Source organism: Lampetra planeri, chromosome 19 (assembly GCF_965212315.1).
Source record: "Lampetra planeri chromosome 19, kcLamPlan1.2.h2, whole genome shotgun sequence".
Classification (NCBI taxonomy): domain Eukaryota; kingdom Metazoa; phylum Chordata; class Hyperoartia; order Petromyzontiformes; family Petromyzontidae; genus Lampetra; species Lampetra planeri.
Window position 1 is genome coordinate 9,740,054 of NC_136125.1, and position 27,500 is coordinate 9,767,553.

Consider the following 27,500-nt stretch of genomic DNA (forward strand, 5'->3'; position numbering starts at 1 on the left):
AAATCGCATTTGAAATTTGTATTCATATTCCTAGTTAAAAAGTCGAATAACCGATGCTCAAATGAGAAATGGGGCTTATCTTTTTTGAGGCCATTTTATTGTTTAAGAGCCATTATTTAATATCCACTAAATAGTATGTATTTTATTGACCCCAACGGGATGATTGGCTGAGTTGACCTCGAACCAGGATTTTAACGTGTTTTTTGACCGGTGAGTTAAGCAATCTGACCACAGTGCCACACAGCCCGGGATATCGTGCTTTGGTAACTGGTACTATTAAAATAGCAATAACGCATTTCTAATTATTTTCAGGAGAACAAGCACGAAGTCTGTTTCAAACATTATTTATTTGCGAGCAAAGCACTCGCGCCGATGTGACGGCAAGGAATGCTGATCACGATAAGGATAGAGAGCACGCAGCCACCTCGAATTTCCACGCTTTCGTGTAAAATCTCCTACCTCTAAGCAATATCTGCAAGCTATCAATCTTCGCATCAGCATTCTGCGTGGCGCATATATATATCGTTCTGTCTCTTTTCCCCCGAGCCAACTAAACGGAACCAATGGTTGTGGGTCAGTCTCCTCGGTGGCTATGGGAAGTTCGCGATGGTTGCGGTCTTTAAATAAAGCCCTCTCCTCCGGTCGTTCAAATCTTTAATTTTGACGGACAAAGTGCGAGTGTCAAACCACACCGATGCCAGTCGAGGGCCCCGTTGACACTGAATGTCGGCGTTATAAAGAAGAACCCCGAGCTGCCGAGGGAATGCAGTGAAATGGTAAAACCCACAACGTCACGTTCGCAGAAAATAAAATACGCCGTTAAATTAATGCGAAAAGTTGGTCAGAGTTTGTAACTGGGCAAGGCCATGAGGGAACGTTACTTAATGTTTAGAGCAAGAAAAATATAAAATTCGGTATGAGGCATGATTTAAAAGCATTTTACATTCTACATGTCCAAGCAACTTAAGCAACTGTTCATTAACAATTGACTTCAGCATTAATAGTTGTTTTAAGTGTAGAGACATGCAACAATGCTCCATGCATTTCCTTAGACAATCTCTGTATTCAATCGTCTACTGCTCCTGGTCAGTAATGTTAAATAACTTTAATAATAAAATCCTAACGAAAGATGTTCAGCTCTTTGTGAAACCACGAGCAGACTCCCCTGATTTGTCAATAAATAGGGGTTGGTTGTCCATACTTCACCACACCGGTCAGTGTAGGTTTTTGTTAGCCATGGCCATGGCTGTGAATCCAACTTTGGTCTCTGGGTTCATAGTGCTGTTCACCTACAGCTTTACCCTAACGCTAATCTCACCTCGCTGGAGTAACGTAGAAATATCCACACTGGGCGATCTTTATCCACAAAGTTCTTCATTGCGATTCACCTCAGGATTTAACTGACATTCTCCATCCATTTAAATATCCAAGAAATCTTTTCGATTGACCTCTGATTGCACGTTGCCCATTCCGAAGTGAAGAACGTGGCTTATTTACATCCGTATGGGCACTGTATATATATCATTTGTATTTAAGTACGATTGTTTATCCTGCTTGCAATGAATTCTGGTGTGGGTTTCGTGTAAATTTCTATTTTTTTGCTCGTTAGTTTGCACATTCCCTCGACCCTGCGATGTCCTGGAACCGCCACTACTGCCAATGGTCTTGGGCTGTGCAGGGTCGTCCTGGCAATGGAGAGGTTTCGCTCGATGGGGCCTTACCAGCTGAAATAAAGCCTGAGTTGCTAGAAAATTTCAATTACTCTACGCAAAACCTAAATATGATAGGCTGGCAACTCGGAAGCACAATAGCCTGACGTAAATCATGTTGAGTAAAATGTAGGGCACAGCCTTAAAGCATACAGAGCATTTCATAAATCGAATGTATTTTCTCTTCCCATTCATCGACAACACCAACAACGACTTGGCAAGTCAACGAGCACAGCGTAAACACAAATAGTTGGCTTTCTTTTTCTTCACACAGGTTGACGGTGCCAACGGGGATGTCTTTTAATGAGCCCATGCTTGGAGGAAATGTGCTTTGGTGCCGTCGAGCTGAGCAGTGCGGGCACGCGGTTGTTTCTCCTCCGGCAGGGTAGCCACCGAGTGTTTTGAGTAGGGGCAGGAAGAGGGTCGGAGGGGCTCGTGGCAAGGGGGGACGCTTGGACATCGCACCCGGCAAGCCCCCCCTTCACCTTCACTGTGCAGCAAAATCCGAGGGCAACCCCCACAAATTAGATGTATAGATGTAAAACTCATTTATTTAGAGATGCTTTTTGGAGAGGTTTCGCTCGATGGGGCCTTACCAGCTGAAATAAAGCCTGAGCCTGGGTTGCTAGAAAATTTAAATTACTCTACGCAAAACCTAAATATGATAGGCCGGCAACTCGGAAGTACAATAACCTGAGTTTGTTGTCCATCCCCCCCGCACCTCCGATTAGCACGGTCGGCTACGTGCGTCGCGAAAGAAGTTCAACGTACAAATACACACGGCCCCGCGTCCGTCGTTACGACTGCCTGGTCCAAGGGGATTGCTTCCACAAGATCAAAATGATGCCCGAGTGGTCCTCCTTTTGAAGACAGGTGCGGGGAGCGGTGCCACACTGATTGTAACAACGTTCTCTCTCTCTCTCTCTTCCTCTCTTCAATGTGCCAGGAGAGAACCTTGCAAACCCTTTAGTAGGATCTTGTTTAGGGGGGTTATATTAAAACGTATTGCGGGGGGAGAGGGGTGTGCATACCACTACCAATGTTAAGATAATTTTTAACAAATGTTCAACGCTAAACAGGATGAGTTTGGGATAAGATCTGCTTCGTTCTAGAATGCATTCTGCTCTCATGCCCTGTGAATGGCAGCACCAACACTTTTGACTTGATTATTGGAATATAGATGGTTGGTTCAATACAGTTCGGGGGGGAGGGGGTCATGGGGAGGCGGTTGGGAGAGGGGGGGAACTCGCCCCCCTTACGGCCCCCGACTGACAACTCCGCTGCTGCGTCCACCCTCTGCACAATGAGCACCAATGTCTGCTCGGCAGGAGTCACAAACTATGTAGGTCTTTGGTAGTCCGTGCGCATCTGTTCCCGTGTTGTTATTGGACAAGGGCGAGGGGTGGGTGGGTGGGGTGGGGGCTGCCGTTGCAACGGTGAAATGGAATCTCTTGGCCACCGCCAAGTGCCCCGTGGCTGCTCGCTGGTATTAGCGGTGACAGCAGAGCGGAGGATCCGTAGCAAAAAACACACAAACGCCGGCCCGTCTGATCGTTCTGTCGGACGCGGCCCGTCTGATCGTTCTGTCGAACGACGAAGGCGCACAGTGAACGTGCGCAGTGCCTAAATGGCAGCCCACAATGTGGCACATAACGCGATGCACATGGGGAATGATCGTGCGGCGAGCGAGCGAGCGAGCGAGGAAGAACACATCTTTGTTCATAACCAGATGAGAGCACGTTTTTTTTTTACGAAGGGTCTCGTTTTTCTTTTTAAAAGGGAGACCTGGCTGATCAAAAAAACAAATGCAATTAGACGAAACGGTGTGGTCCAAAAAACACTTGGAATAATATAGGAAATAATCGTAAACGGGATGAAAATAGGCCAAAACAACACCATTAGTTATAATGAATCATACTAAGCAGAGAATAAGTTTGCAATGCCAAAAAAATCGTAGACTTGTTCCTAGGATTAAGCAATTAACCAGGTTAGAACAGATTTTTAAAAAATCAAATCGTAATACAAATACAATGACATAGCAGGTAATGGTCAGAGACGTATCGACCAAAGATTTAGTCCGGTTGCTCATGCTTAGAACGAACAAGCTTTTCATCGTAATAAAATATACGTTAGCATTCCATGTGTGAAGAGCATTGTGTCCTGAAGGATATTGTCCGCTGGCTGGATTTATCAAATAGGTGTGGTCTGAGCTAGGCTTATGAAATGACACTCCGCATGATGATACAGAATTAAAATAAAATGTTATTTTTCGTCATTTCACAAAGTACTCCTGTAAAAAAAAACATAATTATGACTGCATTTATAGAAATTACACAGTAAGTGCATTTTATTTACGATATTAAAACTGCACTGAAAAGAAAGATAATTACATTCTGGGTTTGTCAATAAAAAAAGCACAACAGCACAAAGTGAACATGGAAACTAAACAGGAATCTACTAACTATCTGTGTGCACTCTCCGCAAACACGTGTATAAGTGACCTTATGACCCTGCAAAGAGACGCGTTGCTCGGATACATTTTAAACATAATGCAATTGATTACATTAATTTAAAAACAGAAGATAAGACCACCTGAGCAACGGTATCTCTTTACAAAGTCCACCAGGCAAAACAGTATACTACCAACAACAACATGCTTAACATGTTATCAACAAGACAAATATTAAAGCAGACAATTGCTACAAACGAAGTGGCTCATGAAACTAGCCGTTTAGAACGCTGTTGGTTTTTTGTGTTATCTGGTAAAGAGAACAGCACAACACACAAAGGCGATAAGGCCACGTAATTCAGGAGCATTTAGGTGCAATCAAGGCAAAGACTTCCATGATCTGATGTGGCTGTTTTCACATCGTTAAATAATTATCACTCCGTGCTAGTTTACTTCGCTAGCAAGCTTCTGGGTCGCGTTCAATTTGGTTTCATTATTTACAGATGTCCCCCCCCCCCACTGACCCTTGTCACTGTGGGGAGCGAATTCGTGTTGAGGCATGAAAGCGATACTAATGGGATTTAATGTACGTGTTTTTGTGCAAAGTCTCTTATATATTGAAATCATTTCAGTCTGGCTGTTGTATAATGTACAGTGGATGCTGATTTTCAATTTCAATGATGAAAATTTAATATAAATTATTAAAGGTAATGTTCAATCCTTTGTTCATCCCATACCGAATGAAGGCTTTCCCATATCGGAGTCGGTTAAGGGGGGTTATTTGATCTTACTTCACCGGACTGGGCAGTGTGGGCTGGTGAAGGGGGCTTTCAGGACTGATTCAGACATCACTCCCTGCTAGTCAGCCATGGGTAGGAATCGAACTCAGATCGCTGAGTTCACAGTGCGGTACGCGAACCAATGTGCTACTGCTCCAACCATCCATTCCAATTGTGTAGTTACGCACGTGCTAAATTCCATATTAAATGTCAGCGGAGGATTTTGGTTTTCTTGCACTCGGCAGGAAAATATCCACTTTTTTTTCTTTCCCTTTGCCCTTCATTCTTTTCTTGAGTTGCTGGCTGCTTTTTCTTATCCATAATCGTTGCAACCTGTTTGGCGTCGTTTCATATCTGGAAGGTGGCTTCGTTTTCTGTGCAACTCTGGACGTCACGCAGGGCCAGCCGGGCAGCTCGCCGCCCAACGGATTGCGTGCCGAAAAGGTCAAATTGCCACGGTTCGGCTTCTATCGATATACTCACGCAAATGAAGACCTCCGATCCAAGTGCACTCCGCAACGGTGGCAGAGTTCTTTTCGCGTTCATTTCTCATAGTCAAAATACAACACGCAATTCCCCTCTGCCTGGCCCGTAAAAAGCCGTGTTCGTGCGGTTCGCTGGCCCACAGCCTGCGATTAATCAAGCAAAAACGCGTGCCAAAAATGAAATTCCACCTAATGCCGGCACGCCATTGTGCATTACGAAGTCCCGCAGCTAATTATTAGGGCGCGTGCTCGGCTCGGCTCCCCAGCTCCGCGGAGCCCTCTGCAGGGAAATCCACACTCGCAGCCACGTTTGCGTAACACTGCGAGGCATTGCCGTCCTAACTTTTTTAAGTTGCCCCTCCGAGACGCTCGAGGAAGCCGCGAGAAATTAGCGCATGACCCGTGTGTGTTTTTTTTATCAATCCACTTTCGGATTATCTCCCCAACGCCACACTTGTTTAACCGTACTTCACCGTGCTGGTCACGGCGGGTCGATGCTGGGGGAGGGGAGGAGGCGTTTAAGGAAGACTCCCTGGAGTTGTCTAGATCTCACTCGCTATGGTAGCCGCGAGTTGAACTGAGGTGGTGGTGTGCGATCCATCGTGCCACCGTCTACTCACAAGCCGAGATGTAGCCCAGTTATTCAGTGTTGCACACACACTGTTCAAACCTCATGGAGTTGTCAGAGGTTTAAAAGTGAGGCTGGTCTTGCGTGCTCAAAGCGAGAATGATGTCAATGAGTTCTCAGCGAGTCGTACGGATAGGGTGTGTCGATTGAGTAGCGATATAGGAGGCGTGTGACAGTGCATCAATTCAGTTACTAAAATCAGTTCTTCAACTCACGGTGCAGGCATACATCGTATACCTGAACAACAGCTATTTAACTCCAATTACAATTAGGCTGAAGGAGAAAACGAAACCGCAAAATATTCACGTGAAAGTAACGCAAGACAAGCAACGAGTCAACAACAACGACAATGTGAAACAAAAAGATGATCGATTCTTAAATGGAACCCCCATGTCAGTTTAACCCGCAGGCTTTCACGATCAATAATATCCATGGTAGGGGTTTTTTGGGTCAGATCGCGTACATGTAAATGTGTCGTTAAACCCGCCACCACCCGGCACAGCCAATTAGTAAGGTTTGTCACGTTGTCACGTCAAAAAGAACACGGCAATTCGTCACTAGTACAGCACACCGGTTGTGTTGGAGAGTAAACCCACAATTTGAGTACGACGTTTCACCGGAAATTGCAACCAGCATCCTCAGGCGACAGCCAGATTTGTGGCGAAACCCTCCTCTTTCGTCTTAAATATCATCGCAATTTATCGACCCTCTCTCTCTCTCTGCCGGTGCCGACGTCTTTGCCCACCCGTGTTGCTGACCCATGGAAGTGGGGGGGGGGTCACAGTCTGTGGTGTTCGGGGTTTGGTCGAACACTGGCACGGGGTTTGGTGGTTTGTGTTCATTGACCAATTTCACTGCGGTGTAACCAGAGATTGCTATTCAGAGCAGGTGGCAGCTGTTGGGTCAAATCTAATTTTAAGGGCTACGCCGCTGTGATTCAGCAATCGGGAGTGGGGGGGGGCTAGAGCGGGGGTGGGGGGGTGCATGCGTTATACACTGCCCCCGACAACCTACAGTCGGCTGTGCTCAAAGGGACTTGTGAGGGTTTTATTTTTCTTCTACAGTGGAGGGTTAGAGTTGGGGTCTCCCCCGGCCACCCCTCCCTCTCCCCAGCCCCTGCCTCCACCACCGCCACGGTGACCAAGCCACTCCAGGCGACTCAGCTGTGAGACACATTTCGCTGGGAGTCGGCGGCGGTGTGGGTCCAAGCGTAGGTTGTGAATTCAATTAAAATTGTTTATTTTCATTCTCCGCGCCCGCTCGCTCGCTCGCCCCCTTCCCCTTTAAAAAGAAAACGTTTTCCACGTACTTTATTTTCTCCTTTAATGCTGCAAAAAGACTCGGGGCTTGGCAGAGTTGTTGCCGCGTTGGCCCATATCCACGGGCGAGCTGAAAGTCAGAAGGCTGGTTGAGGGGTTGGGGGTCACAGCGTCAAGGTCATTTCAAATTTGTATCTCGGCTGGGTGCACTTGTTAAGTTGAAAGGCCACGTGGCTTCCCCTCGTTGCCGTGTGAGGCACTTGCCACAGCAGGTGCAACGGTGTGGCCACATGGACGGGTCCGTTTTTAACCCCTTGTTCACGCATCTACGCCCAATAACACAAGTGGTCATGTTTAACCATTTTCAATGGACACATCCACTTCCGTCTATGGATTTAGGCTCCTTTGTACCAGGGACGTGCGGTCAGGGGAGGCAGAGCCTCACCTGGCATACTACAATCAAAATAGCTGTTACGAAAAGTAAAAAAAAAGAATAATCAAATAAAATAAATATTAAGATTTTTCCACTGATCTGTGTTATAAATGTCATTTCTGTACGATTCCAATCATTTTTATAGTCAAACCTGCCAAATTTGCAGAGCTCCGCTGCAAATACAGGAAGAGACGAGAGGTGAGGCAGCGACGAGCTCGGCCTCCCCTCTGATTGCGCAACCCCTCAGTAACTGGATGGAGCGTGGGCAATAAGCGCGTGCCTGTTACTATCTCAGTATGTCACCAATGTAATGTTTGTAGACCCCTTCATTTCATGTCCTCGCCTTCCATACTCCAGGTAACTTATTTCACGTATTTGTATAAACATATTTAGGCTCGCTGGTCTCGTCATGAAACTGCAATGAAAAAGCACCAGGGGAGGCAGCTATCACATCTGCCTCACTGAGGGGGACGTGTCTAACACGCCCCCCTCAGTGAGGACACGCCCCCCTCCGTGAGGCCACGCCCTCTAAGTGTGTGAATCTGGCTCTGACACTAGCCAGTGCCTCCCCAGCCATTGACCTCACCGCAAGTTACTGCTCTGTACTGCCACCTGCATTTTGTTGATAAATAACTGCGCCTCGTGTAGCGAGTTGGGTCATTGTTTGGCGCGGTTCGATTTTATCTCCAAACAGCTGAAACAATGGGCAGGTTTCTAAAATCTCTCTCTCCCCCCACCCCCCCTATCCACTTTGCAGTACAAATGGGTACATCGCAGATTGGCAGATCGCGTGAGGTGGGATAAAATGTGGGAACTCTTACCGCTTTCATGACTTTGCCTGGCCTCGCCACCATTGGCGCCACGATGGCAAGATTTTAACTCCCTCTCCTGGTATGCAAGAGGCCCTGGGTTCGATCTCGACCCTGACACATGCTTATTTGTAATTTACATGTTCTCCCCGTGGTCACGTGGATTTTTCTCTGGGTCTTTTGCTTTTCCCTTCCACATTTAGAATCATCCGTTTAGAAATATTTGACTGTAATATATTTCCACATGATAAGCCACTAAGTTCAGCTTTCATTTGTGGCCGGGTTGCTTCTGACAAAGGGATGATGCAGCTCAATGGGCTTTATCTGGTATGATCGGGTTTTTTGTTAATAGTTTAATCGGCGAGTAGGCTAAAATACCCAGCAGAGGGACTCTATTTAGCTCCCTCGAGTGGAGACCCTTCTGCTAGCAGTGGAGTGAGAAAGCAACTGCAGGGCTGCACCTTTACTTCGACAGACATATATATATCCAGTGAAGGTCAGAAGTGAGCCATGTTTAATGCCGTCCGTCCGTTTTATTTCGAACGACCCGTGACCCAATTCCAATATCGCCCTGAGTGGTGATGCCACGAGCGAGCTGATGTAACCTCGCGACGCTTTCAGACGAGGTCCTCATTAATTTTGTTATTTTTTTTTATTTTATTAAATCAAACTCACGAGCGGAGACATTTCTCGTCGATACTCCCCCGCGTTCATATTTAGGGATTGCGTCCGTAAGGGGGTTTCACGGCCACTCGACCGCCCGCCCGTGCATGTGATGTTGGCGCAGGTTTATTTGCGTTCCGGGGGTCACGAAACCTTTGTAGCAGCGGCAGCAGCGGCGGTGCTCGTGATCCGCTGCGGGGTGACGTGGCCTCGCGACGAGTTGCCGTCGAGGGTTTTGGCTCGCACGCATACGACCTTAAACAGATTTTGGTTTTGCACGTGAGCCCTATTTATAGCCCGCTGCCGCTGCCCGTCGACGCATCCCCATTTTATTTCGGAGTCATTAGTTATGGAAAGTTAGCGGACACAAAGCGCTGTAATCATTATTGCAGATTGGAGAGGTCACCGTGGCCAAAGTTGCGAATTCCACCACGACCCGCCAACGCTTTCTACAATTTGCCACATTCCATGATTATAATAATAACGATGTTATTCAATTACATTAACGACAATGTCCCCTATTTATTAAATGTATTCAAGAAGTACTCACTGAATCACAATATTTTTACAGGCGAGTCCGACATTGTGACATTGGGTCAATTCCATTCATGAGTTTTTGGCAGTGTTTAAAATGTGTCGTGGAATATAAATACGTAGTGGTTTGTGCAAAGGCTAATTAAATTCCCACGATAGCTTGTTTCAACACCAATGTAGTTATTTTATACATTTTCCACTAATCGTGACCTTGTTTTACGCAGCGTTGGCATTTGGTAGCCGCAAATGTTTTCCAAATGTATTATAATTAATTAGAGGTAAAGAATTGTGAAGCTAATTTTGTATAACGTTTGTTTAAGTTGCTCATTTAAAATGAACAGAGATTAAAAGTGACATTACGTCCAAAACTACTTCTGAAATATCGGTAAATTATTTCCACTCGAATTTTGGAGATGGCATTTCTTGGGATCGTTTCCTGGTTGTAGCTCTGCACAACAATGTAAATTCGGCTTTAATAAAAACAAATCCACTGAATTAACGACAAGAGCTATCCATAAAAAGTGCATTTTATCGTATTGACTCAGCTGCCTGAGATAATTTACACATTTTTTTTTACAATGTTCAAAACAAGGTTCTCCAAATGGCAGGAAAGTGAAATCTGTTGATTTCATGGCAAAAACTTTACCGAGTGCGTTTTTTATTTTAATTATCCTTCTCTGCCATTGTAAAACTCGTAGTGTCACTGGGGGCCCTCACTTGCTCGTCAATCAAAGGATACGAATTAAACAATGAAATGAGCGGCTTGATCCTCTGCTGTGTCACTTCCAGAGGTCGCAAACGGGTTTTGATTCCTTACCCGTACCTGTACCCGGCCGCACCAGGGTCGCAAATGGGTACCTGTACCCGTACCCGGCTGGGTACGGGTACCCGTTCCCTACCCGTACCCGTACCCTACCCGAAATGAGTGACACACGGTTACTCACCAGTGACTCACGGCCTACCCGTACCCGTACCCGGCCGCACCAGGGTCGCAAACGGCTACCCGTACCCGGCCAGGTACGGGTAGCCGAGTATCGGGTAGGATACGGGTATCGGGCACCCGGTTGCGACCTCTGGTCACTTCACAGTGTGACTCCTGTTCGCGTCTCTCTCTCTCTTTGCGTGCGACCGCTCCCACGTGCGCTCCCATTTGAATAACGCACGTGCGGCGGGGGCGGGGGGGAGCCGCGGATGTGCGTGCACGGGCGGCCCCTTAACACGCGAAGCGTGCCAACGCTGGGATTACGAGGCACCCAAATCTGGCGCTGCGGAGAGATTCGCAGGCGGCGAGCGAGCGAGCGAGCGGTGCTGTGGTCCGTCACGTTCGACAGACGATATTGGCGGGAGCAGTTGCCGCTCTTTGTTTCGCGTAGACACGGGTGGTCAAGTGGCAGGCTTAAAAAAGGAATATTCGTATGCGACCCTTTGAAGCTCGTCTCGTATTTTTAGACCAAAGCAAAATGCATTTGCAGGGGTGGCTCTGACATATTTGTTAACAGGCTGAGCTGCAAAATAATTTTAAAAGCCCACGCGTCCCATCGCTAAATAGTTGCAACGTTGCCAAGTACATTATTTTGATGTGCTATCTTTGGCTCCGCTCTCACATTGTGCGCCTTTAAAATGAACTTCCCTGAACAGTTTACTGTGGAATTTGGAGAGGAGCAGAGTGTTAATCTAGTTCACGTGTGTCGTGTCGTGAATACTGCCAGTACTTAGGCACTATTCTTTTCCAATTCTGTCCGCTAATAAAAAAAACCACATTCCTGTCCGATGGCAAATGCCGTTTGGCTCTGTGGAGGAGGAAATAAAATTTCGCCCAAAAAAAATATAATTTCCTAATTGTTCTACGATACAGCCTGGATACAGAAGCACCCAACATTACTGCTACAGATAAATCAGAATGAACTTAGAGTCCTTATAACATTTTACATCTTTAATTTCAATGCCAGTGGACAACATACCATCAAGAACGTATTCGGCAATGGAACTTCGTCTGCGAAGAAGGACCATTGCTCAATATCTCGACTGTTCTGTAAATATTTATCCGTTCAAGGCAGTGTTATTTATGTATGTGTAGAGCTTTTGTTATGTGCGTGTGTGCACCACTGCCAACGCCATATTACACACACGCACACACAAAAGAGCGTATAACGGACAATATGATGAACACAATAATTGCGGGTCAACCAAGTAGACCGCTTAAATGTCATCATGCGTCGCGTGCTTCTCTATTGTCCTGTGGCTGAGATTTGGTGTTAACGGCTCGTCCCTTGCACATTTCAATTTGCTCCAAACGATGGAAGGCAGGATTGAGGGCACAGAAGCGTTGCCCAACCCCCCGCTGAACATTAACGCAGCCTCTGGCCTTGGCAACGGCACGCAAGAAATGCCCCCGAAAGCACCCCCCCCCCCCGACGTGGAGCACGGCGTTGCACATCACAAACGTGTCCGCACGACGAGATGGGCGTTTGGGTTATAAATAATGAAAGTGGGGATGATCGCGCGGCTGTAAATCCGGCAGCGTGAAAGATCCCCGATTAAGAGTGCGACGGTTTTTTTCGGCCTGGTCACCTGACCGGCGCTAATGTCCGATCCTGCCGGCAATAATGCCACGCCGGGTCGCACATGTCTTGTGGATGCAGCGCGTATAATTTGTGCCTTCTTGCGTTTCATTTGGTTGGTATTCCAAAAGAACTCCAATTTGCTCTCCGAATCTGGTCCGCCTTCTCTAACTTTCCAACGCATACCTCCTCCACCCTTTACCTGCGTGTACAAACCTCGAGGAATCCTTCCTTAAACACGCACCATTTATTGCATTTATGCATTTTAATCGACAAACCGATGCGTCGTTGGATGCCCACTCTGAGCCTCGTGACGAAGCGCATCTTGAAAGTGTGATTGCGCCCCCCACTCAAAGCATTCACAGGCCGTGGCGTGATCGACAGACCACTCTATGCGGCCTTAATGCCACGCGTTTGCGAGTGGGGAATAAAAACGGCGCAAAAGCACGTCGTGTTTTGATGCGGCTGCTTGCAAATCTCGGGACCCGCCACGTGGGCCGGCGTTCTAACTCACGCTCGCGCGAAGCAGCTGGCGTTTGGCCGACCGCACAGACACTGCACTCGGGTGAGAGGTGGGAGGTGTGTGGGTGGGTGGATGGGTAGGTGGCCCAGATGAGAGATTGATTTTTTTTTTCCCTCCTGCGGGTGGGTGGATGAGATGTGGGGTGGTGGCTTCGGGCGATGTGGAGCTTAGGGGGTGCCGCATGGGGCTTGCGATGTGAGGTGGGGGGGGGGGAAGGGAGCAGGGGGGGCTACTCACCTCAGTTAGCGGCAGCGACGCACATCCAAAGTTTGAGCCACGACAGACCTCGCGTGCCGTGTACCCCCGACCGCTTCCCCCGGAGCTTTGGCACTTATCCAATGATACGAAACGTTAAAACAAGACCACCGCACAGGTTTGCGTGAGGATAGAAACTCAGCGATTATCCTACATTCCAACCGCGGTGGCTGTTCACGGGATTTTGTAGTAATGGACAGCTGGACCCTGGGTTTGTCAAAGCCTTTAGCCAAGCTGCTGTGAAGAATATCAGAAGTCCGGCACAATAGCCACCCGGTAAAGATTACCGATACATAGTTGATTTAAGCCTTGAGTAAATCTTGCAATCCGACGTCAAAGAGAAAACAGAATGGCAGAAAGGTAGCCTGTTTTGAGACTCATATATATATTAAGTTTCAGTAGAGGTGTCAGTCGAGGTGGCCTCATTTTGAGAGCGGCACGATGCTATTTTTCTACCACTGTTCACAAGCCGGGGAGAATCCTCCTTGTGTATTGCACGCCAAGTGTCGGTGGTGTCAGACGGGGGTAAGGTTGTTTTATTTTCATTCGTGCCAGATCACGGATGCCAACTTTTTCACCACGATGAACGCACTGATGAAGTGGAATACAGATCAACAAAAAACAGTTCACTGCCTCCTGCGCTAAACGCGTCAAGATACCGCCGCACGCTCGGCCGTGCCCGTTGGTGAGCCTCAAATGAATCGCATTAACCCGCTTTGACTCCGTGTAATTCTTTAAGATATCAAGGCTGAGCGCTGCGTGTCGCGAGCCTAATGTACGACGCACATCATGCAGACTCTCACGTAGGACAGACGGCGATGACAGGCCACACAAAGATATTGCACGTGTAAAATTGGCCATGGCTCCGTATTCAGAAACGGAGACTCCGCGGGGCTGCTCAGATGGCTTCTGCTGATTGTGAAAACACACTTTCAGTGCTGCGAAAGTTGTCAGAGATGGACACGGCTTGTACACTTAAACACGTGCTAACATTATTTTGGCGCGAAATCAAAGTTCTACAACGGAACACGTTGCCTAAACATCGAACGTATTACACGTTTGAAATATGTACGGTTGAATAATGAATAAGACGTGTCATGATCAAGCCAGCACGCATAAACAGCTGCCATTTGAATCGGAATAGCTTCACGTAACAGTGTGTGTGTGTACGCAAGGCGTTGTGCACGTGGAAGCCCTGGTGGAAGATGTGGCAGTGTTTTCGGAAAATCTTATTTTTTTCTTTTGAATGTTTACAAAATTGGCCACACATATTCGACACACTTGGGTAGAGCGAGACCCTGAAACTCTGTTGAAACTTCACGTTCTGCTGAAATAAAATCTCATGAACCCCGCACTTTCTTTTGCTCGTGCTATAGAGTCATTATTTTTGTATACTGTTAGAATCTAATTTGTCGAGTCTGAATAGGTTAGCATTAGATAGCGCTATTTATTTATCTATCAGTATATCATTTTTGAGCAGCGGGGTGTGAAACCGGTGTCACAGTTTTCATTTCCGACCGTGGCTAACACAAGTGGTGAGTGATATCCGAACCAACCCTGCTTTTCACACTTCACCGGCCTGCTCTGACCAGTGTGGTGAAGAATGACAAAACAACCTCCACGACATCCATGCATCGGAGAGACCTTCACCCAGAAGTGACTCAAAAAGGCCTGTCATTATTATCATTAAAATTAACACATCATTATCATCATCATCAGAAATCCTTATCAATACAATTACATTCATATTTTTCGGTGAGGTCTTTTTCTCCAAAAGTTTGCAATGGAAGGAAACAGTCAGCGTCTTACACAATAACAATATAATCTGTGGTCCGTTGTCAACACACAATCAATTGCCAATGCACCGCTGGATTTAGGACTCCAGACGCTGTGAGTTGTTGGGGCGATTTTCCACGCTGGTCAATGCCGATTGGTGAGGGCGGAGGAGCCCTGGATGGGTTCAGATGTCATTCACCACTCAAGTTAGTCCTGGGAATTGAACTCATATCGCCGGGTTTCTAGCGGAGTGCGATAACCAGTGGCACTGCTTTACCCCCATGTATGAACGCTTTAAATACATAATTAGAATTTTCATTCTAGTTTTGTCAGAAGGGATATCATTTATACGTACATTCTCAATGCCTCACTACACAGCGAGATTTGATTTGCTGCTTTAGTCCAGGTGCAGCTAACTGTGATGTGTGAAGTGCTGCTGATTTTGGCTTTCCTGCAGCATAGCTTCTAGAGTCAAGTCGATCATGTCTTCGTTGTAAATCTACTAAAGACGAGTTGAGCAAAGAAAACAGCCTGCAGTATATTGCTTCTTTGTGCCGAAGTTGTATACATTTATACACGTGTGCGAGACTTTCACTCCACGTTTCATTTATTAAGAATTGTAAAAAATATACATCTAGCTTGAGCGTTTTTTTTTAAACACATTTAGTTGGCTTGTCCGTAAATGCATTAAACTTTACTGCCAAAAGTGGCTTGTATTGTTAGAATGTCGTTTTGTTGCTTTATGCAGCCTGCTCGTGGTTTACGCAGTCCAAACTGAGCGTTAAAGTAACGCGCCTGCTGCATCTGTGGATGCCTCGTGGGCCTGCATTGCGGAAAAAGTTGGGGTTTGTTGCACTACGCGTCGTGCCAGAAGCGCTTCCCTAGCCAAACGCGATGTCCAGGACTGTTGGAGATTGATATCTCTCGCTGGCTCGTGCGACGCGCATTGTGTGCCACTGTTTTCTGGCGAAAAAGTGAAACGCGGCGCTGTGTTCAGCGAAATGCTCAAAATGATGCTCACCTCAGAGGGAAACAAAGCGTGACATTTGATTCATTTAAAAAAAAACGTTACCTCAAAATAGAATAGTGAGCCTATTCGGCTCGATGCATTTAACCACATCTTCATAAAAAAACTTTCACAAGAGACGAAACTTTATCGACTACAACTGTGCCAAGTTGGATTTACTGTGTCGACAAGAACGCGTTCGCCTTCAACATCGTATTGTTGTTGTTGCCAATGGTGTGATCCAAATTTGTTTCTAGGGTAGACCATGAATTAGTTGTTTTTTTCCATCCCCCAGTGGGAAAAAAATCTCATTTATCAATTAGGGTTACACATATGTACAATCGAACACCCACCCACCATCCCACTCCCGTACAGAGACAGGTGATATAAGGGGGCCCTTTCAAATATTTGAGATAAGTGCTCTGAGATGCATCGGCATATAGGGCGCTATATCAACGACAAATCATCATCATCATTGTTTTTTTAGTAATCAATTGTGAGCCCCGAAGTTTCACGTGGATATACAAGTCTGCGAAGGAGCATTTTTTTGCGAGCCTAGCATTCGGTGGTAATGGAGAGCGACATTGCAGTGCTGAGTGATTCCGGTGATTCGCGTTTTGATTCCCAGCAGCGGCGCTCATCATCGGCGCGTGCTCTCTAGAACGGCCCTGCGCCCCTAAAATAGCACTGGCCGGTTGTGGCGAAGTGCGGCCTAACAGCCCACGATGACCAACAGTGCTGGGATATCTTCATCCAGTAGTCGATCGACAAAGGGCGATTACGTTTCATGACTAGTCTGCAGTACAGCCACACTTGTGTACAAAAAAAAAATTACAAACCCCATGTTGAAATTGACCGATGAGATGTTTTTAATAACGACCGCTTCTCTAACCGTGTTCCTCTTATTATTTTGGCACGCGGCCGAATAACAGAAATCGCACGCATGTCACCCGAGCCCGCGCTTCCTACATTACGCCGAGACGACTGAGATAATAAAGAGGTCCCGCGCTGATCCCACTCCGGCCCGCCGCTTGCACGCGAACGGCTCCACCTCGAACGTGGCCCGATGTGGGTAGCGGGGGGGGGGGTCGCTGAAATGCCTAAGTGCAAACCCAGACCAAACAAGGGCGGCGTGGGGTGGGTGCGTGCGAGATGTCTCAGCACCGCATTGTTTCCCTCCCCACCTCCTCCTCCTCCTCCCAAACCTCCCTCCAACACCACCCCCACACCGCCCTACACCACCGTGCTTGCGATGTGCATCGAGAAAACAAAAAAGCGTCCTTTGTGCGCTGCGCGTATATCTGCGGAGGGCGTGGACCCGATGGCCGCTAATAAATCTGCGTGGGGGCAGTAAAGAAGACGGATTGGTCTTGACGGCTTCGACGCCGGGTGTTGGACGGCCGTGTCGCCCCTACAAAGTGTAATAGCTGCGAGAGTTGGTGGATTGGTTGTTTGCGGAGGGGTTGCGATTTTATGGCGTGCGTGTGGGTTTTTTTTTTGGGGGGGGGGCACGCTTTGTCGCACGCCGTCGCCGTTTGAAGAGAGGTCCCGGATTGGCTCCGTTTGTCTTCGGCGAACGCGACATATGTCCGGCTAGCTTCGCGGATCTCCACGGGTTACGTTTCACTCGTGCATCGGTGACATTCAAAAGTCGCAACTGGAATCAAGATCGCAGCGGAGCGCTTTATTGTTTTTTCTTAATCTGCGTTTGTTGGCTTTACCCTTCATGTGTAAGAGGAGAATGCAAATGCAAACAAAATTCAGTGGAAGATCGTATCAATAATGAGAGGATATTAAGCAAATGTTGCCCTTACAAAGGCCCTCTTTCTTGCCGTGCTGACACAAACGTAGCTGTTGATTACGTCCCGGTTTGTTTTAAAATGAAACTACACCGGAAAGGAATACAAATTTAGATGTATTTATTTTTATTGCGAAGCAAGTGTGCCAATGTAAGCTGATGCTTGCCCATGCATCGTTAGTTTTCCGAGCTCTATGAGTCTGGGGTCAGGGCCAGGACGACTTTTGAATTTCAGCCATCCTCGCTTCCTCGTGATAGTTGCATTTAAGTCCCCTGGTGCTGACTTGGGAAATGCCTGTAGCTTTTCCAAACGTGGATTGATTTTAGTACCAAATAGCAAATCCGCATTCACATATGGCAAATGAGCTTGATAAATTATTCCACAAAGAGTGCAAATATTTATTTTATTAAATCTGGATCTTACACTGGTTTCATATACCTGCATATTAAGGCCTTAAGTAAAAGGAACGTTTAACTGTGTCACGAAATATAAATGATTTTATTAGCAGTCTATTCATGCGGAGATAAAGGTGTAGCCCTGCAATTGCTTGCTCATGCCACTGTTGGCAGAAGAGCCACCACTATATACGGAGCTCTAGAGAGGCCCTCTGGAGGGTGATTGACCAATTCTTTCTTGCTGGCCAGTCGTCTTGAAAGAGGAGGGATTACTTACACAATCACATGGGGCTAAAATTAACATCGTATTTTCATTGTCCTGCAGATAGTTTCCTATGTGCAGAAATAGAGTTCACTGGAAATTAATTGCAGCATAATCCCTATTATCAGCGACATAATTGGCATTCTTGGGAATGGTAGACTTCTTCAATAATTGAACATATTGACCTCTCGTTAGGTTAGGCTGACATTAGCTCAATTGGTTGCTATAACTCAATTTGGATGAATTATACAATTACCCCAATCCCTTTTTATCTGCAGATCAAACGCGGGCCGTGCATCGCATGTACCTAATACATGCCATTAATTACGGTGTGACCTGGCTATGAATTTACCGTTTTAATGACTCGTAATTTGCGGTACGAATCGGCGGCCGTGTGTCTCTACCCTGTAAGCGGGCACGCTTCTTGATTGTCGCCAGCCTTCAGCCGTGCGAATCGTAACATGGCGGGGCAGCTCATCGGCGAACCATCGGTCGCGGCCCCACCGGCTCGTTGGCTATGGCCGGTCTTGTCCCGTCTTGTCCCGCAGGTCGCGCCACGACGCGGTCTAGACTTGCGGTCGCAGTGGCGGTTGATCGAGGGTGGGCGAGGGAGGGAACCAGGGGCAGACCCGGAGCTGGGGTTCAGGGGGGTGGCAGGGTGGGGGGTGTGGGGGTGGCAGGAGGAGGAGGGGCGTGGGGGAAGAGACGCTATTAACGCAGGCAACTCACGACATGCCGCTGCTGGCTGCTACGCTTTGCTCAACTTGCCCAGGGAAATTTTGGCGCAGGAAGCCACAAACCGCTGCCCTTTTGCAATGCCAAAGGCAGTGAGGGCTTCTGGACACAAAGGCCGCATTGTCTAGTCTCCAAAGCCACCCACCGGAGTGGTACAATTATAGCGCAGAGGTGTGAAGGGAAAGGGGTCCCATCAGATGAGTAACGCTTCAAGTATTTTCACGACCGGTGGCGTTGTGGTGACGGGGCGAGGCGCCGTTTGATGGTCGACGGGTTTCCGCGGCCGTCGAGATCGTCGATGACTTGGAAAAGGCTCCTGACAAAAACGGCGTAACACGTTCTCTGTGCAGCCATTGCTGTGTTAATTGCCCCACCAAAAAAGTAAATGTTAAGAGCAGATGTAGAGTTTTTTTATAGGTTTTTTTTCGGTAAAGTCACGTAGGTAAAACATTAAAATTAATTAATTTTAATGTTTTTTTTCGGTAAAGTCACGTAGGTAAAACATTAAAATTAATTAATTTTAATGTTTTACCTACGTGACTTTACCGAAAAAGAACCCCCTAAGAATATGAATCCTTGCAGTCACGAAAGCTTCAAATCTAGAATTAATGTAGAGTTTTGTGTAAAACAAAAGCGCACGGAGCGGCGCTATTCTCCGTTATATTTATTGTCGTGAATTTTTGCACGGTTTTTTTCCACGCCTCGTTTAAGTTATATATATCTTCACATTCGGTGCACGAGAACGCTTCCAATTTGCGAAAAAGCATCGCTTTTGAAAATAGAAAACACGTGCAGATTTTGCCAGAAAAGGTGCACATGTTTAAGAAAATTACAGAATTGTCTAATTCATTGCGGAGCAAAGTGTCAGTGTTTATGTGAACAGAAGGACATTAAATAAAGGCAAGAATACTGCCGGTCTGTTGCCAGTGACCTTTGCGTACATGTTCCCTAACCTTCTGTAGACCAAAGAGATTTACTGTGCTGAAGCACATTCTACGGGGACCCGGAATTTATTTTTGCGAAACCTCGAGTTAGTATTCTCAGCCGATGTTTTGCATTGCACTCATCAAGAACTTTAAAAGGATCCTAACGCCACCAGAGGCACGGTCTGCTAGCGGCGCCGAGTCCCTCCCACTGCCCTTCGGTGATAAATTATGTTTATAAAGTGAATGGTTTTTTGTGTACCTTAGACATACTTCAATAAATGAGTACATTGAAGCGAAATTTGAAGTTCCCCTTCTCCAGCACTTGCTTATTTGTCTTTGGGTCGCGATTTGTAGAAAAAGAAAAAAATGTTGGGCCGAATTGAGCGGCTTTTTTTGCGTTGTTGTCGTTGTTGGCGGCTGTGAGAACGCGGTAATATGACGAAAGCAGCAATCCCCGACCGGGCACGCCGAGGTCATAAATCAGTCACGGTGCCATCACGTTGAAAACTGTCAATGCGGCACGACGATGCATTCCGCCCCGTGCTCCTCACACACTCCACTTACAAAGCCGGGGCAGCACTGTGTGTCCCACCCCCCCAAACCCCCCCACTTGAATTTTGAAGCAACAGAAATAGGATGTCACCACGAAGGGCGATCAGGTCAAGTTTCCAGATAAACCTCCTTCTCACCGGTGACTGACAACAAATGGGCTATTACGTTGCACGCATCAACCTGTTAAATTTCTCTGATGCAGCGAGGCGCTGGATGTTATGGATGGTGTCGAGGACGGCGGGTTAGGGGAGGTTGGAGGGAGGGGGGTTAGTGGCAGGCAACCTCAGCACCAGTTACCTGTTATTATAAACCGACAGCCAGCGGCTCCTCGTCGCTGAACGGATGATAGAGTGCGCAGTGAAATGTCTGCCGCTGTTTCGCTTGTGGGTTTTGCCGCGCTGCGCGCTTTGTCACGCGGTGTCGGATGCCACCACTCCGCCCGCGCCGCCGCCGCTGCTGCTGTGTCTCGAGGCGTGCAGCAGACCCGTCGTCGTCGTCCTGAGTGACCGCTTCGCGAGCCCGTTGCTTTTTTGGACGCTTCAAACGCGTCTGGCAGGGAAGCGAGCTTGCACGGCGCAGCCTGCGACAAACGGCACGCAGCAGCGACCGTTTGCTCGTTACGACGGCGCAATCTGCTATGCCACTGCCGAGGATTTCGGGGTGAATGATCGCAGTGGCCTTGTTCATATCAGTCCATTTCATTTCCGTCCTCGCTTGTTCTATTTTTACCGCGAATGAACGTGAGTGTGTACGTGTTGTCTCGGTGACGCGTTTGTTTTTGCGCATGTGCACTAAAAAAAATCCTAATTATGGGCTGTCTTCATGGGGAAATGCGCATATTACTGGTTGTGTGTGTGAGCGCGTGACACATGCGGAGTTATTACTGCAGGGTGTCTTCATAGACTGCAATCAGTAATGACAGCAGACAAAACAAAGTATAGACTGGCATGTTGATGTTGTGTCTATGGATGTACACCGGCCTTAGCTGCTCTTGAAACGTTTAGGAAACACGAGTCGTCCCTTTTTTCAAGAGCCGATGCCAATCTCATCTGATAGTTGCATTTTTTTTGGGCTTTTCATTGTCTGAACTTAAATTCTCAGAATGTAGCGTTTTATTTATATATTTATCGCAGCGGCGCTTCGCTCAATATTTCTCGAGCCATTAGGATACTCACAATTAACCGAGTGCGCCATTCGCTCGACTAACAATGCACAAATTCGGCTGAAAGCATTCCAATTTGTTCGTGAAATTATTGGAAAAATGGCGGCCATGCCAAAGCATTTACTGGCCAAGACATACATTTAATATCGAACGGTGACAACGGTGAGTGGGATCGCACTGCGAAAAACTGATGTGCTTCTGCATACCAGCCAGGCTGGCACCCGGCCCATCTTCATTAAGTTTTCCTTAATTAAGTTCGGCAAAATATGTGCTGCCCACTCTACCACCCTTTGTACAAACACGCGAGTTTGTACTTTGATGCTGTGCCATGTCACTAACAAGCGTCGTGCTGAAAAAGTTAGTCGATTATAAAGACATTAATAAATAGATATTTTTGTTTATTATATGTAAAGACCACCGTTCGATTAATCAAAAACTATTTCAAAATGGAGGATGCTGGGCATCTGTACTCCATAATGCTGGAAACTCCTTGCAGTACATGCCCAGTGTGATGTAGTAACGAGGAATGATGATGATAATGATGATGATGAGGTCATTGATGTCATTAAATCTTGAACTTAAAAATGTTCTTGAGGCTCGCCTGGTATGCAGAAGGTCGTGGGTTCGATCCCGACCCTGACGCCTGTTGTATATTTGGAGTTTGCTTGTTCTTCCGATGGTTGCGTGGATTTTTTTCCGGGCCCTCCGGTTTTCTCCCTCCACATTTAGAAACATGCGTTTAGGGTATTTGGCTGCTATAGATTTCCATGTGATAAACCACTTCGTTGAGCTTTCATCTGTTGCCAGGTCGCATCTGAAAAAAGAGCGAAATAGCTCAGTGGGCCTTACATGGTAAAAAAAGAAACACTGTTTCGTTTATGACTTTTTGGTTCTTTCGGTAAAGCCACGTGACTTTACCAATAAAGTCACGTAGGTATAAAATAAAAAATATTGTATTTTATGCCTCCGTGACTTTACCGAAAGAACCAAAGAGTATAGATTCCTGCAGTCACGAAAGCTTCAAATCGAGATTGTTTCGTTAATTATTTATAACCCGAGCCCAAGACACGGAGCTCAGAAAGCGCAGTCAGCTACGAGGCCGTCACTAAGTCTTGCTTTGTGTTCAGGTGGGAACAAGCTGAAGAAGCAGCCTTTCCGGCTCAACTGGGCGTGGATTTCCCTGGAGCGTGAGTACTACCTGGTGGACGAGGACGCCAAGTACTTGGAGGTGGTGCTCAAGCGACGGGGATATCTCGGCGAGACCTCCTTCATCAGTGAGTGCCAACCAGCAGAACGGACACAACCACGGATGCCACCCGTTTTGGTTTTGCAAGGATTTTTTTATTTTTTAAATCTGGGTGGCCGATTTGTGCCAGAAGTGTGCCACGTGTTTAGGCAAAAAGTTAATTGATTTGAATTCACTTCTCGAGGTAGCTTTGTCGTGGGGTATCTCTAAATCGTATTGAAAGTGCCAGTTATTGGATTTTGCATAATACTACAGCACTCCAGACAACGCATTTAAATATACTGGAACGTTATTCTCACCTTTTCTGCTATCGTGAGGTATTCCTTTTCCCGTGACATGTTCCAGTGTTTTGTACCTCAGAGGTGGCAACCCGAGCCATTACACAGAATCATTTTCCAGGTAAACGAGCAATGTCATACAAAAAATAATTTGGCCAGAGAGTGCTGTTTTGTTGAGAGTAGGTGAATAGGGTGGATGTCGTTGCATTAATACGTTAATTGTGTATCAATAATACCAGGAAGAAAATTCTGCACTAAAATGTGAATGATGATGTGTTCCATGACATCTCCATAAATAGCATGCTTAGTAAACATGCTCAGATATTTATTTGGCTGGACGGTCAGGGAGTGTACTTTTCAGTATGATGCTCCTGACTGCTGCACTTTGGCTACGATTACCCACAGGACTGGAATATAATCTTACTGAGCCTCGCTTGTCAGCATATAATTCCTCTTCAGTCAGAGCAGGTTTTTGCCTTGGGCGCTGGAAGAATTTCGGCAGTGGGCACGATCCACCAAAACTCATAAGCATTAGTGGGAATTTGGGAATTCAAAATATTGTCCTGGCTTAGGGCCAAGAATGACCTAAACTCAAGCCTGGCAAATTATGAGAGGCCATTCACAGCTTAGCAAGTTTTGGGGCGCACAATAACACTCCCAACTGCACTGTGCGCTATGCAGCGTACGCCCAGCTGAGAGATGTGTTTGTCAAGCGGCAATCGGGGCTAAGCGCTTGCGTGCGCTCCCTTGCCGACTTACACTTTGGTTGCCAGCTGTCCTCGTTTTACCAGGGTCAAATATCTTTTTGAGGTAAACTCTCCTGGGAAATCTGTAAGTCTTCTGAGGGAATACAAAAAAATCTGTCCCAGTTTTGGTCAGTTGTGGAAAAGTACAATGCTCAAGACACTGCATTTACACGTAATGTGTGGAAAAGTACAATGCTCAAGACACTGCATTTACACGTAATGTGTGGAAAAGTACAATGCTCAAGACGCTGCATTTACACGTAATGTGTGGAAAAGTACAATTCTCAAGACGCTGCATTTACACGTAATGTGTGGAAAAGTACAATGCTCAAGACGCTGCATTTACACGTAATGTTCCCTCTCTGCTGGGCATTGCGCGATATTCTCCTTCCCACGATGTGTCCCATTTTCTATTTTGATTACCTCGGAGGTCGTAGCCCCGGCCATGGAAAATGCGCCCGATTTTGGGGACGCTTTCCATCAAGGAAGATCCATCGAGGCTGGCTGCATGCCTGGCTGCGCGCCCCTTGCCGACCTGCGGCCGCTTTGACCCCCTTGCACGGGCACAGCAGCGCGAACCGGGCTGGCTTCTTGTTTTGCACCTGCGTTAATTTAGTTCGTGGATCCAGTTCCTAAGCAGCTTTTGCCTAATCGCCGGGCTAATCCAGTGGCAGCCCGTGCCGCCCAAGGAGCAGCGAGCGGGCAGGGATGGAGTTGGGGGGGGGGCGGAGGTGGAGGCGGAGATCTTGGGCCGTGGGCCCCGTAAGCGGATGAGTGCGGGCGAGACGGGCTTCGCTGAGCAATGCCCGGTGCCCTCCCTGCGCCCGGATCCGCGGTAGTCTCGCGCCGGCGTGACGGCTTAGCCGACATTTAGAGGCCTCGAATCCCACGACCTAGGATGGCAGTTGCCACTTCGTTACAATAATGATTACGGTGGCTTAAGCTGCCCGCCCTGTCTCAAACTCGAGCAGTGTCCGAGAGACGTTGTTTTGAAATGGTAGGACATTTCAGTGGAAAACATTCTGAGTAGCGTACGTATGTTGGAACTTCTTTCGGGCCGTATGCAGCCAAGCGTGCTAATCTGAGGAGTAATACGTTTGAAAGGTTAAAAGGTCATGGTGTAGTCCTGCCAGTGATTGGTGGAAGGACTTCGATGAGAAGGTGCTCTAGACTATAATTTGGCCTACTCTTCCGCGCTTGCTTACTTATATGGTTTCAAAAATAGTTTCTCAATCCGTATGCATACAGTGAGATTGAAGGATACGGCCAACATAGAACAGATATTTTATATCGTATCCCTAGAAAAATACACTGAACTGGGTAACATTTGCAGTCTTTTCATAACTTCACTGCATGTACAGTCCAATAACAAATCCTCAATAAATCCTAAACACTAACAATTCCAAAACACTCATGACTTTTAACCCTAAACTATCATAGCATGTCCAGGTCGTAATTCTTCTCAAATTCATAATATTAGACCCAAACATAGTGAATCACCTCTTCTTGCTGTTATTTCATAGCAAGAGCACATTAACTCTTCCATTTTTACATGCCTCCTTGTGGATTTTGCCTCCCCCACAAATGGTTTATCTGTCCTTTGCACGGTGCAGTGGTTCCTGCTTTGCACTACAAACTCTTGTTACCTAGATTATTTAGATGATTTGGCTGCTATAGATTCCCACACGATCAGCCACTTCGTTGAGTTATCGTTTGTGGCCAGGTCGCTTCTGAAAATGAACTGCGCTGCTCAGTGGGCTTTGCCTGGTAAAATAAAATTAAAAGTTTAGTTTCAAATGAAGTATTTGTAGTTACTTGCTTACCTTTCCTGTACCTTGCATTCCTCTAGTTGTTGTATTGTTTGTTGTTGTAACTTTCTGGTCCACCCCTACTGGCCCTGTGTTACAAAGAGCTTCGTAGCTCATATGATTTCTCCAGGGTAAAAAAATATTCTGTTTCTGAACTAGGATCGACTTCTCCTTGGTACCGTTTCTTTTTCATAATTGAAATCGACGATTTAACGAACACGCAAATGTATTATTTACAGATAAAGCTTTTCCTTTTATTTTAACGACCCTTTTAGAATATTTTTGTTTTAAATGCTCAATAATAATAATAATAAAAAGACACGAGACAGTGAATATCATGCAAGTTACTTTTGTTTTAGCTTCTTACACACTGAGCGTATGGAGCGGTGGTGCAGGTTATGAAGTCAGTCACGTGAGTTCGATTCCCAGTTCACGGCTCACACCAGTGGCGATCGATACCCGAACCGTTCCTGAACCTTCCCCCTCCAGCCACTCGCACGAAGGGTCACGACTGACACGGCACGCGGAGGCCTTCATCCAGCAGTGGATTGACAAAGGCCTGTAAATTATGATGTCTGCGCGTACTTCACATTATCGCTGGTTATTGTTAAAACTTAAATTATGGTCATCCTATTTTTTTTAATCTATCTCTTTCCTAGCTGCAGCGACTTGAGAAAATGCAGTCTCTTTAGCCTCCCAGCTGGAATGTTGAGATTAATCCCCCCCCCCCACTCCTGATGGGTTGTGGGAGAGAACAAAAATTATGTTATCAAGAAAAACTGTGATTAATGCCCCTCGATTTTCTTTGTCTTATATATTCGTACGTTGGGATATATTCTTTAAATGGTAATGTTCATGTTAACCAGTTTGTAATACAAATGTGTAATAAATATAGTGCAGCGCAGCATTTCAAAGTATGTGGGGCAAGTTTTCTTTATTAATGAGAATAAAATGCATAGCCACCCCAGCATGGCACGGTGCATGTAACTTTTATAAACCGACCTCTAAATGAGAATACATTGTGAACCGATGGATGTGCCACATTGCCTTTGAAATAGTCTTCAGATTTATAATTAATTGTATGCATAATTTAGCACGTTACTTTACGGCATGAGTGCAAATTTTAAAACACACTATTAATTTTGAACAAGGGTGATTTCTCGAAGCAAAGGAAGGTAATTGGCTGACACGTAAGCTTACTATGCACACTCTGTTGTCGGGCAATGCTAATGACAAATGTGGTGAGGTTTTATTTTGTTTACGCACTGCATGTATCACAATCCCGCATTTATGTTGATCCACAGCATCTCCGTTTGTAAAGACCACCTCAGATTGGTGTCCTGCCTATGAAACAAGATACTGGAAATAAAATCATTGAGAATGTATACAGCTCACAATTAATTTAACCAAACCACTTGTAACACCAATGAGCAATTTACTTTTGAATGTTTTATATCAGGAAGCACAATGATTTGTCCAGGGCGACGATTCAGGCAGCAATCAGCAACATGGCAGTTTGATGTCATTTATCTTCTATTGCATGAGCCACAGTGGAAACTGCCCCCAATTCAGTCCGTGCAAAAACCCTATTATCCGCGGATCCAATTCTTCCCATTATCCGTACTCGTTCACAGATAAGGAGAGTGACCTTGAAGTGGCAGCAGGTCCTTCCGATGAATCGCAGCTATCATGGATAAAGAGTCCCGGGAAGCGACGCTATAA

The 27,500-nt window shown here is 46.5% G+C and overlaps 1 protein-coding gene across 1 annotated transcript in view; it reads left to right on the top strand.

Annotated features, from left to right (window-relative positions):
- LOC144724085 (FRAS1-related extracellular matrix protein 2-like) overlaps positions 1-27,500 on the top strand; it is a 130,337-nt gene that overhangs the window by 35,501 nt on the left and 67,336 nt on the right. The window contains exon 3 of the mRNA XM_078602951.1: positions 22,828-22,974. Coding sequence (XP_078459077.1) covers positions 22,828-22,974 — 147 coding nt within the window. The remainder of the gene's footprint in view (positions 1-22,827; positions 22,975-27,500) is intronic.